At 35.5% G+C, this 15,508-nt stretch overlaps 1 protein-coding gene across 1 annotated transcript in view; it reads left to right on the top strand.

Moving 5' to 3' along the window:
- The window catches only part of LOC129721525 (chromatin-remodeling ATPase INO80), a 113,668-nt gene extending 99,309 nt beyond the window's left edge, over positions 1-14,359 (top strand). Inside the window, exons 10-14 of the mRNA XM_055674203.1 lie at positions 8,445-8,547; positions 8,738-8,838; positions 9,119-9,320; positions 10,361-10,513; positions 13,927-14,359. Coding sequence (XP_055530178.1) covers positions 8,445-8,547; positions 8,738-8,838; positions 9,119-9,320; positions 10,361-10,513; positions 13,927-14,180 — 813 coding nt within the window. The 3' untranslated portion in view covers positions 14,181-14,359. The remainder of the gene's footprint in view (positions 1-8,444; positions 8,548-8,737; positions 8,839-9,118; positions 9,321-10,360; positions 10,514-13,926) is intronic.
- Positions 14,360-15,508: the final 1,149 nt, after the last annotated feature.

A 15,508-nucleotide genomic window follows, 5' to 3' on the forward strand; every position in this document is an offset into this window, starting at 1 on the left:
CCCCCTTCGTTACAAAATGTTTGTACTGTTCACTTCAGTTTTGACGCGTTTGTTTATCGGTTTCCGCACACAACTTTGTTTTAAAATGCACTTCTGTTGCTTCTTAACCCTAGTGTTATTATCATCGAGGTAGGTAATATTTGATTGATGATAAATATGTTGTGATGGACCCTTCACGATTATCTTTTATCTTCCTCCGGAAAGCAACACTGTGGCAGTAATGAGTTTATAATTTATTTGCTATTGTTCACCAAGTGCATGAGGTTTCTCATTTCATTATGCTCCTATTGAAGTGTGGCCTTTTTCTGTGCTATAAACAAAACAAAAACTGGCTCTAAAGATGATCAACAACAGGCAAAAGATACAAAGAAGCGGTGCTTCACATTTCTCAATGTTCTCTCCCAAGAGTCCCAAGGCTTGCCGGTAGCGTTTCCATATGGAACGCGTGACAGTTTTTACGTTCTAGGCGGCAACTAATTGTAATCAATGTATTGTGATAGAATGTTAGGAAACCGACTGCCTCTGATCGGGCTACATAAGGTTCAGTAGATGTCGAAACACCGACATATAATCTTCGTGAGCACGATGCCAATCGAGTATCCTCACATCCGGAAGAGCTGACGACACGCGTCGTTTGTGATGAACGAAAGCCTTTGTAATCGAGCACGTGCGTAGGAAGTGCGCTTAAGCGCCATTGCTGTTAGAAGAAGAAAAGAAGAAGAAGAAGACACCGCCCTATGCCTTCATCTTCAGAAATCAACCGTTTATATTATTTTCATTTGATAATGTTATGCGTTCAGCTTGAAACTGTTCACGTTGACTATACCATGTCAGTCGATGTTGCCTAATGTAAAATGATTGCTGCCTTAAGTTAACGTTTACAAACGTTATTTTGTAAGAAAAGTTAGGAAATCATGTGGATCAAAAATATGCTTAAATGTTATGATCAGCTAGTCGATGAATAATCTATTTTGTTTTCACTTTTGTTATATTAAAACGAATGTGCATGCAAATAGCGTGGGAAACCGATTGTTATATGCTAGCCGACTAAGCTTGACAAACTGAGCAATGTAGGTTCGTGTAAATGAATATTATCTGTGTACATGTAACTTTATATACTCGCGAAGCTTTTTTACTAACGCATAATCCGATTTTGATGTTTGTTTATTTACGCGAATTCTGGAATTTACGCGGTTTTTCACGCGGATTCCGGAATTTTCACGTTTTTTCACGCGGATTCCGGAATCTACGTGTTTTCTACGTGGATTCCGAAATTTACGCATTTTTTTACGTGGATTCCGAAATATACGCGGTTTCCTTTCACGCGGCACGTAACCCCCGCGTAAAAAGCGACTTTAGTGTATTATATAGAGCCGTAACCTCTGTTTTATGTGGAGTGTATGTGAGTGTGTGGGGGGAGACTGGTTCTAAGAAATTTGTCTTACTAATAGCGAATTTCTTCATTCCACCAGGACACCTCGTTTTGATCTGGAAGCAACCTAACTGCTGTCAAACCCTTTTTTATTTGCTCGATTTTGATCCAGTATTGACCTGGCGTGCTGCCCGGAGCGCACTGTAAAATTTGTCAGCTTCAACCAGTGTTGCCACATTTTCATCTGTGCTGGAAGGGCAAAATCTGTACCAAAATCTGCACATGTAAAGTTTGTGTTGCATAGAAGGTCCACTTTTCTTAACCTCGAAAAAATTGTAGCAGTGGCAAATTATTCGTTTCGTTGATGATGTTAATACATATTTTTATTGATTTTGGAATTTGTTTTCAAGTGTTCCGAGAAGGGAAGCAGGACAACAGCAACGTTTGCATTTTGTTTTCCAAATGATGCATCTCAAGTGATTTAAAGTGCACCGAGAAAAAAATATCGGGTCAATCAATTAACCATTTAAAAAACCTAAATTAATCCACCTAGCGGTCAGACCCAGCCTTTCTCATTCAACGCTTCAATCCAATAAAAGTATATTCACTCTTTAGGTTCTAAAATATTGCTGTTGTAATTGATGTATAAAATATGAAATTTGACGTAATGTTAGTGCTTAAGAAATAACGAAATAAAAGAAATGACTTTTAATTTCAAACAATTTCATCACGAGCGATACCGGGAACGTTCAAATAGTTCGAAACCACATTTAAATTATGTTGAGGCCACGTATATTGATCAAAGCAGGTATAGTTTTAAATAGTCTTTGAATTTCTCTTCGTTCCATAACTTTTGAACCACATATCAAGTTGTTATGAAGTTAGTTATTAGTAAGTTTAAGAGATAACTCGTTCGTATGACGCTAGTTATGTTGAATAAGTCGTGTAATCTTTGAGATAATAGACTCGTTGTTTTAACAATTTAATATATAACGGTTGCTTAAGTTGGATTATAATCAAATGAAATGGGAACGTATACGACAGCCAAACTTTGAAACCACGTGTTCAATCATAATTCGTCAGTTAACCCTTAACTAGCCCGTTCATCTGATATCAATTTTGTTCAAATCGATTGTGTAGTTTCTGAGATAATGAAGTTTCGTGATTTTCACATTTCGTTACATTACAGACAAAGTAACAGTCTGATTACAGTTAAATTCAATGGGGTGTTATGAGGCAGCTGGACCTCTCATTTGACACTAATTTAGTGAAAATCGGTTCAGCCATCTCTAAGAGAAGTGAGTGAGTTTAAATTGTCTTGTGAATATTTTACTTTTCATAGCTGGATTTCACATTTTTATACATAACAGGCAAAGTAATAGTCCGATTGCAAACAAAACAAAAGGGACTTATGGGGCAACTAGATCTTCCATTTGACACCGATTTTATGAAAATCGGTCCAGCCATCTCTGAGAAACATGAGTGAGATTAAATAGTCTCGAGAACACGTTTCTTTGCATAACTTTTAAACCACATGTTAAATCTTAATGAAATTCAAAAGTTAAGGGTTGTTTAGGTAGCCCGTTCATTTGAAATTAATTTTGTTCAAATCGGTTGCGTAGTTTCTGAGATATTGATGTTTCGTGATTTTTACATTTTGATACATAACCTCCAAACTAAAAATCCGATCACAATAAAATTCAATAGGGTCTTATGGGGGGCAACTAGACCTTTCATTTGCAATTAATTTCATGGAAATCGGTCCAGCCATCTCTGAAAAAATCGAGTGAGATTGGAAGAGCGTTACACACACACACACACACACACACACACACACACATACACACACATACAGAAAATGCTCAGCTCGTCGAACTGAGTCGAGTGATATACGACATTCGGCTCTTTGGAGCACTTTTATACCTTTAGTTTTTTCAGTGATTGCTATACCTTTCTAGGAGAAAGGAAAAATCTGTACCCATCTGTACCTTTTGACAAAAATCTGTAATCTGTACCATACAAAATCTGTACCAGAAAAACGAAAAAATCTGTACCTTTCCAGATAAATCTGAACCTGTGGCAACACTGGCTTCAAACTAACCGCCGCACGTGCTTGGTTTGTAAACATCTCTTTCCTACTTGCGTCGTAAATCGTATTGTCGTTTCTTTATTCCTCGGCAGATTCACCCCACCGCAGTGGAATAACGAAATTTGCAATAACACAAATGTAATAAAATCGGTGCAGTCGACAAACGCACAATGAAACCGTGGCCCGAATGTCCCCGAGTGCTCTATACCAATAGACTCTGCTCAACGAACTACAGGGTGCATGCGATATTTCTGGACTGAATAATCCTGCTACCCAAGTTACTAAATCGTTTTCTTTTAAAGTAGCCACCAGCCAGTAGCGATACATGTGGGAGAAGCTCTATTGATGTTCTATTCAACAACACCGTACAGATGCTGATTTCGTGCTCTGAATTAGTAGCGTCCTCACATTTGATTTTGGTGATATACATACTCTATTTGAAAAGGTTTTTTTTTGTATTTTGATCAAACTTCAACATTTTTCGCTAGGATTTCCCGTGTTTTTTTTTTTCTTTTTGATGTGGGACTACGTCTTTGTTTTCTATACAGGTATGCATTCTGTAAAAAAGGAAATGTAACTGGCAAATGTTGCGTCAGATGTCAAACGATAATAACAGCATAACCACATAAAGGATAACAAAAACCAACATGTTGGATAGATAAAATGTTGGACAATTTTGTAATACGCTAGTTATTACTAATATTTCATTGCTTAGGGCTGAAAATTGATAAAAAGTTTCAAGGATTAATTTACGCGCACAAGAACCAATCACATGCGAGTACTCCTGGCACAGACAACATGAATAGACACCAACCAATCCCTCTGATTTTCTCTTTATCAATATTAAAAGAAAAATTGACAGAGTCTCTCCGTCCCAATAGGTCAATTTATGTTTGTTTCCATGATCTTAGACTAATTTGATGTCTTGAAGGTAATGATTTTTCGAAAAGTTTGAAACAACTTTTGCTTTTCTCCTAGATCACTGGAAAAACCAAAGGTATAAAAGTGGTCCCAATGAATGTCATATACCACTCGACCCCTTTAGACGAACTGAGCATTTTCTGTATGTATGTATGTATGTGTGTATGTGTGTGTGCAACTTTTTTTTTCTCACTCACTTTTGTCAGAGATGGCTGGACCGATTTTCATAAAATTAATTGCAAATGAAAGGTCTAGTTGCGCCATAGGTTGCTATTGAATTTCATTGTAATCGGATTTTAAGTTTAGAGGTTATGTATCAAAATGTGAAAATCACGAAACATCAATATCTCAGAAACCACATAACCGATTTCAATAAAACTGGTTGCAAATGATCGGGCTGTCTCCAAAACCCTTAACTTTGTAATTTCGTTATGATTGAATATATGGTTCAAAAGTTATGTGAAGAAAAGTTATCCTGAGGTTGTTTCAACTCACTCATTTTTCTTAGGGATGGCTGAACCGATTTTCACAAAATTAGTGTCAAATGAAAGGTCTAGTTGCCCCATAGGTTGCTATTGAATTTCATTGTAATCGGATTGTAACTTTGTCCGTTGTTCATAAAAATGTGAAATCACATAATGAAAGTAAACATATTGACCTTCTCTTAACGATCACTGGCTAATTAAAAGGTAGAAAAGTGATCCAAATGGCAGAATGTCATATACTACTCGACTCAGTTCGACGAATCGAGCATTTTCTGCATGTATGCATGTATAGGTGTATATGTGTGTGTGTGAGTATGGGTGTGTACGTGTTTATGTGCACCTTTTTTTTCGCACTCACTTCTCTCAGAGATGGTGTGACCGATTCTTTCTATGTTGGTGTCAAATGCCGCTTAGGTTGCTATTGAATTTCGTTGTAATCAAACTTTTAGTTTTGGCGCTGCGTCAGAATGTGAAAATCGCTCTTATATCTCAGAAGCTATGTAGGGTATCGAACGTCTTCGTCAGTGGTTTTCTTCGGCCCCCTTTTGCATAAGATTGCTGCAGAGAAACTGCCGAAGAAAACCACTGACGAAGACGTTCGATACCCTAGTTGAATTCAAATTAATGGGCTTTTAAACCTTTAAACAATGAATTTAATAATGTTTAAACATGTGGTTTGAAAGTTATAGAAAAAAAACGTAACCCGCAGACTGTTTAAAACTACAGCTACGATCAAAGTATGTGGCCTCAACATCATTTAAATTTGATATTGTACTATTTCAATGTTTGCGGCCTTGCACGGGATTGAAGTTGAAATTAAAAGCCATTTCTATCATTTAACTTTTTGCCTTTCTCCTAGAAAGGTATAGCAATCACTGCAAAAACTAAAGGTATAAAAGTGCTCAAAAGGGCCGATTGTCGTATATCACTCCATTCAGTTCGACGAGCTGAGCATTTTCTGTATGTGTTTGTGTATGTTTGTGTGAGTGTAACGCTCTCTCAATCTCACTCGATTTTCTCAGAGATGGCTGGATAGATTTCAATGAAATTAATTGCAAATGAAAGGTCTTGTTGCCCCATAAGACCCTATTGAATTTTATTGTAATCTGATTTCTAGTTTAGAGATTATGTATCAAAATGTAAAAATCACGAAACATCAATATCTCAGAAACTACGCAACCGATTTGAACAAAATTGGTTTCAAATGAACGGGCTACCTAAAAAACCCTTAACTTTTGAATTTTATGAAGATTGAACATGTGGTTCAGAAGTTATGGAAAGAAACGTGTTCTGGAGACTATTTAATCTCACTCATGTTTCTCAGAGATGGCTGGACCGATTTTCATAAAATCAGTGTCATATGGAAAGTCTTGTTGCCCATAAGACTCTATTGATTTGTTTTGCAAACGGATTACTACTTTGCCTGTTATTTTTAAAAATGTGAAATCCACCTATGAAAAGAAATATATTCCGAAAACTACTTGGACTCACTCACTTTTCTCAGAAATGGCCGAACCGATTTCCACAAAATTATTGTAAAATGAAAGGTCTAGCTGCTTCATAACACCCTATTGAATTTTGCTGTAATCAGACTGTAACTTCGTCTGTAATGTATCGAAATGTGAAAATCACGAAACTTCATTATCTTAGAAACTACACAACCGATTTGAACAATATTGATATTAGATTAACGGGCTAGTTAAGGGTAACACGTGGTTTCAAAGTTTGGCTGCCCTATACGTTCCCTTTTCATTTGATTGTAATCAAACTCAAGCAACCGTTATGTATTAAATTGTTAAAAATTGTTAAATTTGAACATAACTAGTGTCATACAAACGAGTCATCTCTCAAATTTACAAATAACAAACTTCATAATAATTTAATATGTGGTTCAAAAGTTTTAGAAAGAAAAGAAATTCAAAGACTATTTAAAACTATACCTGCTTTGATCAATATATGTGGTCTCAACATAATTTGAATGTGGTATCGTACTATTTGAACGTTCCCGCTATCGCTCGTTATTAAATTGTTTGAAATTAAGAGTCATTTCTTTTATTTCGCTATGTCTTGAGCACTAACATTACGTCAAATTTCATATTTTATACTTCAATTACAACATCAATATTTTAGAACCCAAAGAGTGAATATACCTTTATTGTATTCAAGCAATCATGTAAACTTATTTTTACAAATGATGAGATTGAATGAGAAAGGCTGAGTCTGACCGCTAGGTGGATTAATTTAGGTTTTTTCCTGAACAATTTATAAATCTACTGTTAGAACGTGATAAAAACTGCTAAATATGCTGGTGAAAGAAACTGTACCGTACAGTATATGTGTAGCAGAGAGCCGCAGGTCTCTCTTCGTCTATTATTGCAGCGGTACACTTCTATTCCAAAAATTTGGCGGTACACTTCTATTCGTACTTTTCTATACGTGTGCAATCGAGGAAAAACTGCATTGCTACTGATGGTGATAAAAAGTTTATCTCATGAATATAATTACCTTGAATTACCCAACCAGAGTTGTACATTTTTGCAACAATTATAAGTTATAAGTTATTTATAATTTATTTCAGTTTCGATATTCACTAAATATTCGTGACTGGATAATATCGAAAGATCATTTTCTAAACATACAAACTTATTGAAGATTGAAAGCCGGCGAATGCTTGTGAATTTTTTGTCCATTGACTAAGATTTTTTCAAAATATTTTTCAAAATTTGAACATTGTTAATATATAGATATTTTTTCACTTGACAAATAATATACATATATTAGCTATTCTCGTTATACAGTGAATGTAATTGTTAGCAAAAGTAAAATAATTGGCGAGAAAAAGAACGAAAATGAATCTTTTTGAACTTTAACTTCGTTGTAACTGTTCATTGCGACGATTTTTTGTTGGAACTCATTGATAATTTTTTTTAACATATGAAGATGCGATTATAGGCAGTATATATGTTTGCCTATATTTTCTTGTTATTTTAAAAGTAATATCCATATAATAAATTCGATTTAATCAGAGTTAAATAAGACATAATTATTTATTATGATAACGTAAGTATTATTGGATTTTGTTTTTGAGGAAAGACACATTACGAGAAATTCTTGGTACTTCTTCAACAAGAACGATATGCTCGTGCTTTGTCAAAAAACGTTGTTTGCGCAACAAAATGCTACAGGTACGACATCACCTAATATAAACGAAATTCATTCGAGTATTGTTAAATATATTTCTAAAAATAGATTTTAAGGGAAGGCTGAGAATAAAAATACATGAGTCACTGGGCAAACGAATTGATTCTGTCTACGGACTCTGTAACTTTTGTGGCAAAAAATACCTCCAATTACAGTGTTTAGTCCCACGTAAGCATTTCATACAACCCTAGGGCTGTATACTTTGTAGTATTTTTTCTATTCTGCAATATTACGCGGTTCAGATGTTTTTGCTGAATGCTTGATATATTTTTCATTAAATAAAAAAATTGTTCCGATCATGGTATATTTTCGGACTGTTCCGATCGAGATACGTTACCTTAGTTTCTAAACACTGAAATTGTATTTCTATTTTTAGATTCAAAGAATGGTCATCAGCGGGGGAAATTTCAAACCGGATACACTAAAACCAAAAGAAGTTGTTTCGCTGCTGTTGGACGATGAAGAGATCGAGTTAAAATGTAAGTGTAACTTTTTGTTATGTATAATATTCTTTACCAGAATGCTATAAAAACCGAAACACGAACCATCCACTTGTATCATAGCGGGCTTCATATATTTTAATTCATGCTCTTTTGATTTTCCTTTTCAATACGTTGGATTGAAACTAACTCGTACCACCTTGTACTACGGGACGCTTCCAACACACAGACCGTCAAAAAACTGAGGAAAGGAAGTTTACCACCGAAGAACTACTGAAGAATGATAAGGAACGAGATAAAAAGCGAAAGCAAAATGCCGCTTCGTATAAGGTAAGCGGACGGAGGGCATGTGACGTTTCATTCATTATTTTTTATATACGATATCGTAAAACGTCCGATCTCAGATTTTACTCTCGCATTACCATTGAACTATTTCTATGATACGGGCTGCATTCTGAATGGGTATATCAATCTAAATATGAACCTGATGAGAATGTTAAAGAACGATAACTTAAACTTCCTGAAAAAGTAAAATTGATATATACATACTACTGAGAAGTAACTTAGTTTTCTCGTCTCCAATTGTTCTTCAATATATTTAATTTAACAGGTTGCGGAACAGAAAAAACCAAAACCAGATGGACTGCTCGATGCTGACGATTTGGCATTCTTAGAATCGGGAGCGCCAAGTCCTGCGCTGAGTGAGCAATCAAACTACAGCGGTCAGATAAAGTTGTCCGAATCGATTAGCCGAGACGATTCCAGCAATGACGCAATTGACTGTGATAGTACAAGTGGTTCAGTTACACCAGGTAATATAATATTGTTGCATTAAACCGTTGCACTTCATGTTTACATAATGTGGTTGAAGCTGGTTTTTATGATTAACTAAGAATGGCACTTTGTGAAGAATGGCATACACTTACATACTGTAATTGAGAACAACTTTTAGAGCATCTCGCAATCACAAATCTGACTCAAGAGTAATTTACTACTTGGTTCACCGTCTGAGAATTAATAATGCCTTGTAAAAAATCGAGAATATTTTTTTTAATATTAAATTTTAATTTACAAAAAATAGTGCAATTTTTTAAAGGAACTTGAAGTTACTACGCAACTTTTGATGAAAACGTCTAAGATGGAGAAATAAAAAACAATCTACAAAAAAATAAAAAAAAAACTTGATCTCAAAAATTTATTCTGAGGGTACAATTTTTGTTTTAATGTATAATTTAGTGTGAATTTTCTAATTGTCTAAAAAAAATCTGCATTTACGAAGGTATAGACAAGATATAGGGCTTTTCGGTTCAATATGACTATTTGAATTGTTTAAAATCATTGGAATACAAATATTTAAAAAAAAGTTGAAGTTAAACATATTTTTTGAAAACTTAAAAACTTTCTTTAAAAGGAATTGTTTCTCATTTCATCTCTAGACCATTAAAAGTTCCTTCAAAACCAAAACGAAAAAAAAATCAATCCTTTTGTTGTAAATCAAAATATTATGAATTCTCAACTTCTTTTGTGAACAAAAATAAATTTTTCGGCGTATATTATTTTACAAGTTGTTATTATTTCGTTTAACTCACTTTCAGACAGTTTTTTCTATGTAATCAACGGTTTCTGAGCTACAATGCTTAGAACAAAACCTATGCCAAAATGCATCCACTATTTTAGGAAATTAGTCTTAGTTTGAAAAATTTCTCCATAGGTGAAAAATGCTCAGTTTTCTAAGCCAATTATCCAACGATTGTTCCTAAAAACCTAATTAATTTCGATTGCATCCATTTTGCGGTTACACTAGACTAGTTCCCAAAAAGTTAAAGCCCTTTCCAATTTGATTCAATTTCAGTCTTATTTTCAACATTCGATGGATTGGGTAGGCAAAGGAAACGTCACCACCCACGTGGAACCAAACGAGGCAGACCGCGTGGCTCACGTCGGGGTGGCGGAACGGGTAGTTCCGGTCGAACAGATTCTGCTGCAACTTCGACGGCGTCCTTTGGTATGTACATTTACTTACTGGTGCTGCATGTTTAGAACGCAGACTTACTAGTTACTTTACACAAATCGGAAAAAAAGGTTTTCATGGTCATCTTTATAGTAAGCATCGCCATTGACATTCTTGTTTAAGAACAAGAGATAAACAACATGCTGCGTATGGCAGTAATGTAATAAACGGATTCTCAAATACGCGAATAGCGTTATAATCTATTTGGTATAGAGCCACAAGTTGAATTATTTCAACGAAGAATTGGAAAGACATTTTAAAAATTATCTTAGTTGCAGCTCATCAATTTGCTCAAAAATATATGTGTGCCACGAAAAAAGATTCCTATTGATGATGCGACAAACCAAAGAGGAAAAGTCGTCACTAAGTGTTGGAACGCTTGCGGTAAAGCAATAAGAAAAGGGTAGTTTCATTTAGTTTTGCTAACCTAATGGTTGACTTTGCTGGCGTGAATAGATCGTGAGAATCGTTTTATAGGGGAGAAGACCCATTTTAGGTACACTATTTATTTACTATTTATTTTTATTGATTTTTGCAAATTTAAATTATAAATTAATCATAGTTTTCACTGAATGGTCTTATTATGATGCCAATTTACTAAATTCATTGTACTACAGATTTAAATATTTTCATGAATAGGATTATGTGATGGAAAATCTTTGAAAAAATCTCCAGAGTCCTACTGTGCACTTTTCTCCCCTATTCCCGCAATTATGACTTACTTGTGTGACGAATGTGTCTACGAGATGAATATTTTCCCTAGAATTCGAACATTTGACATTAAGTCGTCGTAAGACTATCGTGTTCCATGTCAAAAAAGCATTTTTTTCTGTTTAAAAGTATGTTAAAATGTCACAATGGTTAGAAACAGCACAATGTATCCCTAGTTAGAAAAAAGAACATTTTTAAACTTCAGACGAATAAAATGTTGGTATGTTAAGCATTAAATGATAGTCTGAAGCACCCTGTTACTAGAACGACCGACGGCAAATGCTTGTTCCAAACGTGCATGATACATCATAATTTCCTAACGATTGGTGAGTTGTCTATTTCATTATTCGACTTAATAGTTACAATTGCTGTCTTCCCAGCAGCCACGATGAAAGTATTAAAAATTATTCAAAGGCTTTTAACTGCTCGTTGAGTTAATGCATATCAGTCGGTACACAATTAAAATAATGTAGCTTAAATCGATGTGAATTGAGCTGGAAAATGGCTTGGCTAATTGGTGACATTACTTAGGACAGGACTGTGTTGTGGATTACTGTGAAGTAGAAACAGGCTGAACAATTTTCTTGAAGGTAAATCGGGACAAATAGGTTAAAACGGAACATTTGGAAAGATTGATTTTTCAAAGTTTTTATGAACCAAAGTAAACACCCAATTATTTGATGCTTTGATAAACCTGCAACTTTTCATCAGTCAACCATTTACGATAGAAAATGTCCTTTGAAGTGGCGCGATACTGTGGCAGGCTGCCACAAAGTGTATTCAATAACGGTAACAAAGCACTATACTAGTCGAAATTCATTTACAATTTGAAAGCAAAGCTTTATTTGAAAATCTTTAAAAGAGTTTAAAAAGGGACACAAAATGATAAAAAACGAGACTAAAAACATTCCAAAAAACGGCAATGTCTCGTTTAAAACAATACGTAGTAAAAAATACGTTAAGTGAGCTAAGGTCCAAAAACGGGGTTTTGACCCGTTTTCAAATTATTATTTGAAAAACTTCAGGCATTGGCGCAAGTAACATTTGATTAGAGCTATAATTTTCACTAGTTCTTGCATTATTTTTTTTTCATTACACCGTACGCCGTGAAATAATTGTGCGTTAGATGCCAAAAATTCTGTTTTACTTGAAAAATATATAACTCAGTCCAATATCAACCGATTTTCACAAAACCACTACTATTTGATTCGTTATTGAATATACTTTGAAAGTAACAGTATATTTGTAGTATTTTTCCTGCAGAAATGAGTGTCAAGTTCCAAGTTAGGTTGAAAAATTTCGTTAAAAATGATATACAATTAGATTCAAACTCAAATAATTTAACCCTTAAATGCGCAGCGTTGTTTCAGAAAATATTGGGAATAATGTTTAAAAATGAATGTATTTTAATTTTTTCTACAAATATAATAGATTGGAGCAGTTATCTAGGCTTTGATTTTTTTTTTATTAAAACCTTGATGGCTGTTTATACGAATGTTATTTCTTAAAAAACTGATTTGAACGTTATTCACAATGTTGTTTTTAAACAACATTGCGGTTAACATGTTTTGGTGAAATTTGTTCATAGCTGTATATTAGGGAGGGGAATCGTTATATGAAAAAAAAAACGAAACTTGATAGGAGAAAGCTAAAACCAAGTTTTTTTGTTCTATTTGGGGCCCCAAACAATCCTAATTCCTAAATTAAGCTAAAGATGTCGTTCTATGCTCTTAGAGATATTGAAAACAAAATTCTGCACCAATGACAACAACTAGGGGGGGAAGGGGGGGCAACGGCGTCCCCCTGCCCCCCTCTGGCTACGCCTATTAAAATCTGTATGAAAATTTATTTGGGTAAACCTACTTTTTTGCTAGAGAGCTAAATAATACTCTAATAATGCACTACATTATGTTAATGTATAGTATTTTAGATGCCTAACAACTTTGCAGAAGACACAGAAGAGCTAGGATGTCCCTAAGAAGAAGTAACCTGTCGTAACGAGTTTATACACTCAGCTGGATCAAGCAAACAAATTCAGGTCAATATTCTAGGCGTATGTAGAATCTACAACGTGTTTCAGAGGTTACTTCTGATGGAAATCTGACTGACGCTGGTACACTGGCAGTGTTGGCAGAAAAAAACCTACCATTTAAAGTCATGAAACCTATGGTTTGAGCCATTTTGAGCTCTTTTGAATGGAAAATGCAAAAAAAGTTGTTTTTTCCATACAAATCTCCATATAAATTTGAAATGCAGTGTGCCAAGCGGAGACAAAACCAATCGACTTCCGGTAAGTTTAGGGTTGTTTGGGGCCCGAAAATGAACTAAAAAAAAACTGGAAAATCAATCACTTTGCCCCACCCTACTGTATATATTTTAAAAGCGCTATTTTTTCCCTATCCAAAACTGCTGAAGCATTGAAAACCGGTTGAGGTACGACCGGATTAAAAAAATGTGCTGAGGTCCGAAAAACGGTATTTTGATCATAACCATTTCAGGGGTGTTTGGAAAATTTCTAGTATGAGCGAATGTTGCACTCAACAAGACCTAAAGCCTACACCAGGTAACTCCAGAAATTCTAAATCGCTGTATGACAGTGTTTCATACTGGTAGCCGAAATGACGTCTTTTAACTTAATTTTGTGCAATATCAAAGATTGTGAAATATTGTTCGCTAATACAATAACGTATTTTCAGATACACCTCCATCAACCTCTGAGGCACCTATTATTCAGCAGCTGCCGCAGGTGAAGCGAGGACCCGGACGCCCACGTTTGAAATTAAACGGACCTAGTAATCAAGGATACCGCAGTCACACACGACTTGTTCAACGTGTTAGAAAACCTGTTGGACCACTAGTAGTGCCATTAGGACAAAGCCCTGCTGCTACACCAATAGTACAAAGTCCTGCTCTTAGTCCATCACAGAGCCCAGCACCTGATCGATCATGAGATAAATTTATCACTGTACTTGTTTAAATCAGTTTATTGGAGATTTTCTAGTGCGTCTAGGACATCGAATTTGTCACATTTCTTCGTGTACGTCAACCCATTACTGGCATTTGAAAAAATGTTAGTTTGATTGTAATTCCGTAATCGTCATATTGAAATAAAAACTACCTTGAAATCCACTGATGGTTTTGGATTGTCCGAAAACAATATTCGAAGCATTTTAATTATATCTTTTATATATTATTTTTATATCTTCCGTTATGAAAATCGCGCACACAGACAATATATCGTGGTATCATTTTCAGGGTTCATTTGACAATATGAAGGTGGTTTTACGTGACTATTTTAACCTGATGTAGATCTGGTTACTTGCATTTCTATATCGCAACTTAGCTCTCTGTTTATGATACACGCGGCCAACTGTTAGTTTACAATAGGACAATTGCCGAGCTGGAGCTACGATCCTACTGAAACTAACAGTCGCTCCCGACCTGGCATTTGAACATACGACTGGCTTGTTAGACCACCATCGTACCTCGTGACCAGCTAGGAGACGGTTTTTTACGGCGTTATGTTTTGTTACATTTGCAAAAAACCCCTTGCCAACTAGGAGTGATTTGTCGGTTGATGCGGGGCTTAAGAAATATACAATGTTTAATGACTGTATTGCTCGCTTGTTCGGTCTTCGTTGGAATTTTGCTCTACTGTCTGGATCTCTCACTTCAACAGCTCAATCCATCGCATCGAAAGCATTCAGCGCCGGTTTGTGCGTTATGCTCTTAGAATGCTTCCCTGGTGACAGCCCATGCGCAATACCCGATATAAAGGCCTTGCCAGCTTCTCCAGCTCGACACCCTACAGCTTAGCTTCAAAAAGTAGCTCGCGCCATGGTAGTTTCGGATGTTTTCACGTCACGGATTGGTTGCCCAGCCATTCTCTGCCTGATCAACCTAAACGCGCTATCCAGAAACCTGCGAAGGTCATCTGCGTTGTAACTAACTTTTCACCGTACTAACTACAGTGCTAACGGTGCCATCACTGGTATTCAATGAGCTTTCAACCGAGTTTCATATGCTTTTGATGATCATCTATCGCGTCGAGTTTTACGTTCCAAATTAATATATCTGTTTCGTAGTATTTCATATTAAAAACTATTAGGACTAGTTATATATTTAATGTCGCAGACTCTGTTAGCAGTCGTGATTGGGACCTTACATCTACTACCCAGTTGGCTGCCCTGTACATTATATACATAAAATTACATTACCACTCGAGTAGTCTTGGCCCATTGTACCTCGTATTATCTGTACCGTGTTGCCAAATATCTT

This window comes from Wyeomyia smithii, chromosome 2, assembly GCF_029784165.1.
Source record: "Wyeomyia smithii strain HCP4-BCI-WySm-NY-G18 chromosome 2, ASM2978416v1, whole genome shotgun sequence".
Taxonomy (NCBI): Eukaryota; Metazoa; Arthropoda; class Insecta; order Diptera; family Culicidae; genus Wyeomyia; species Wyeomyia smithii.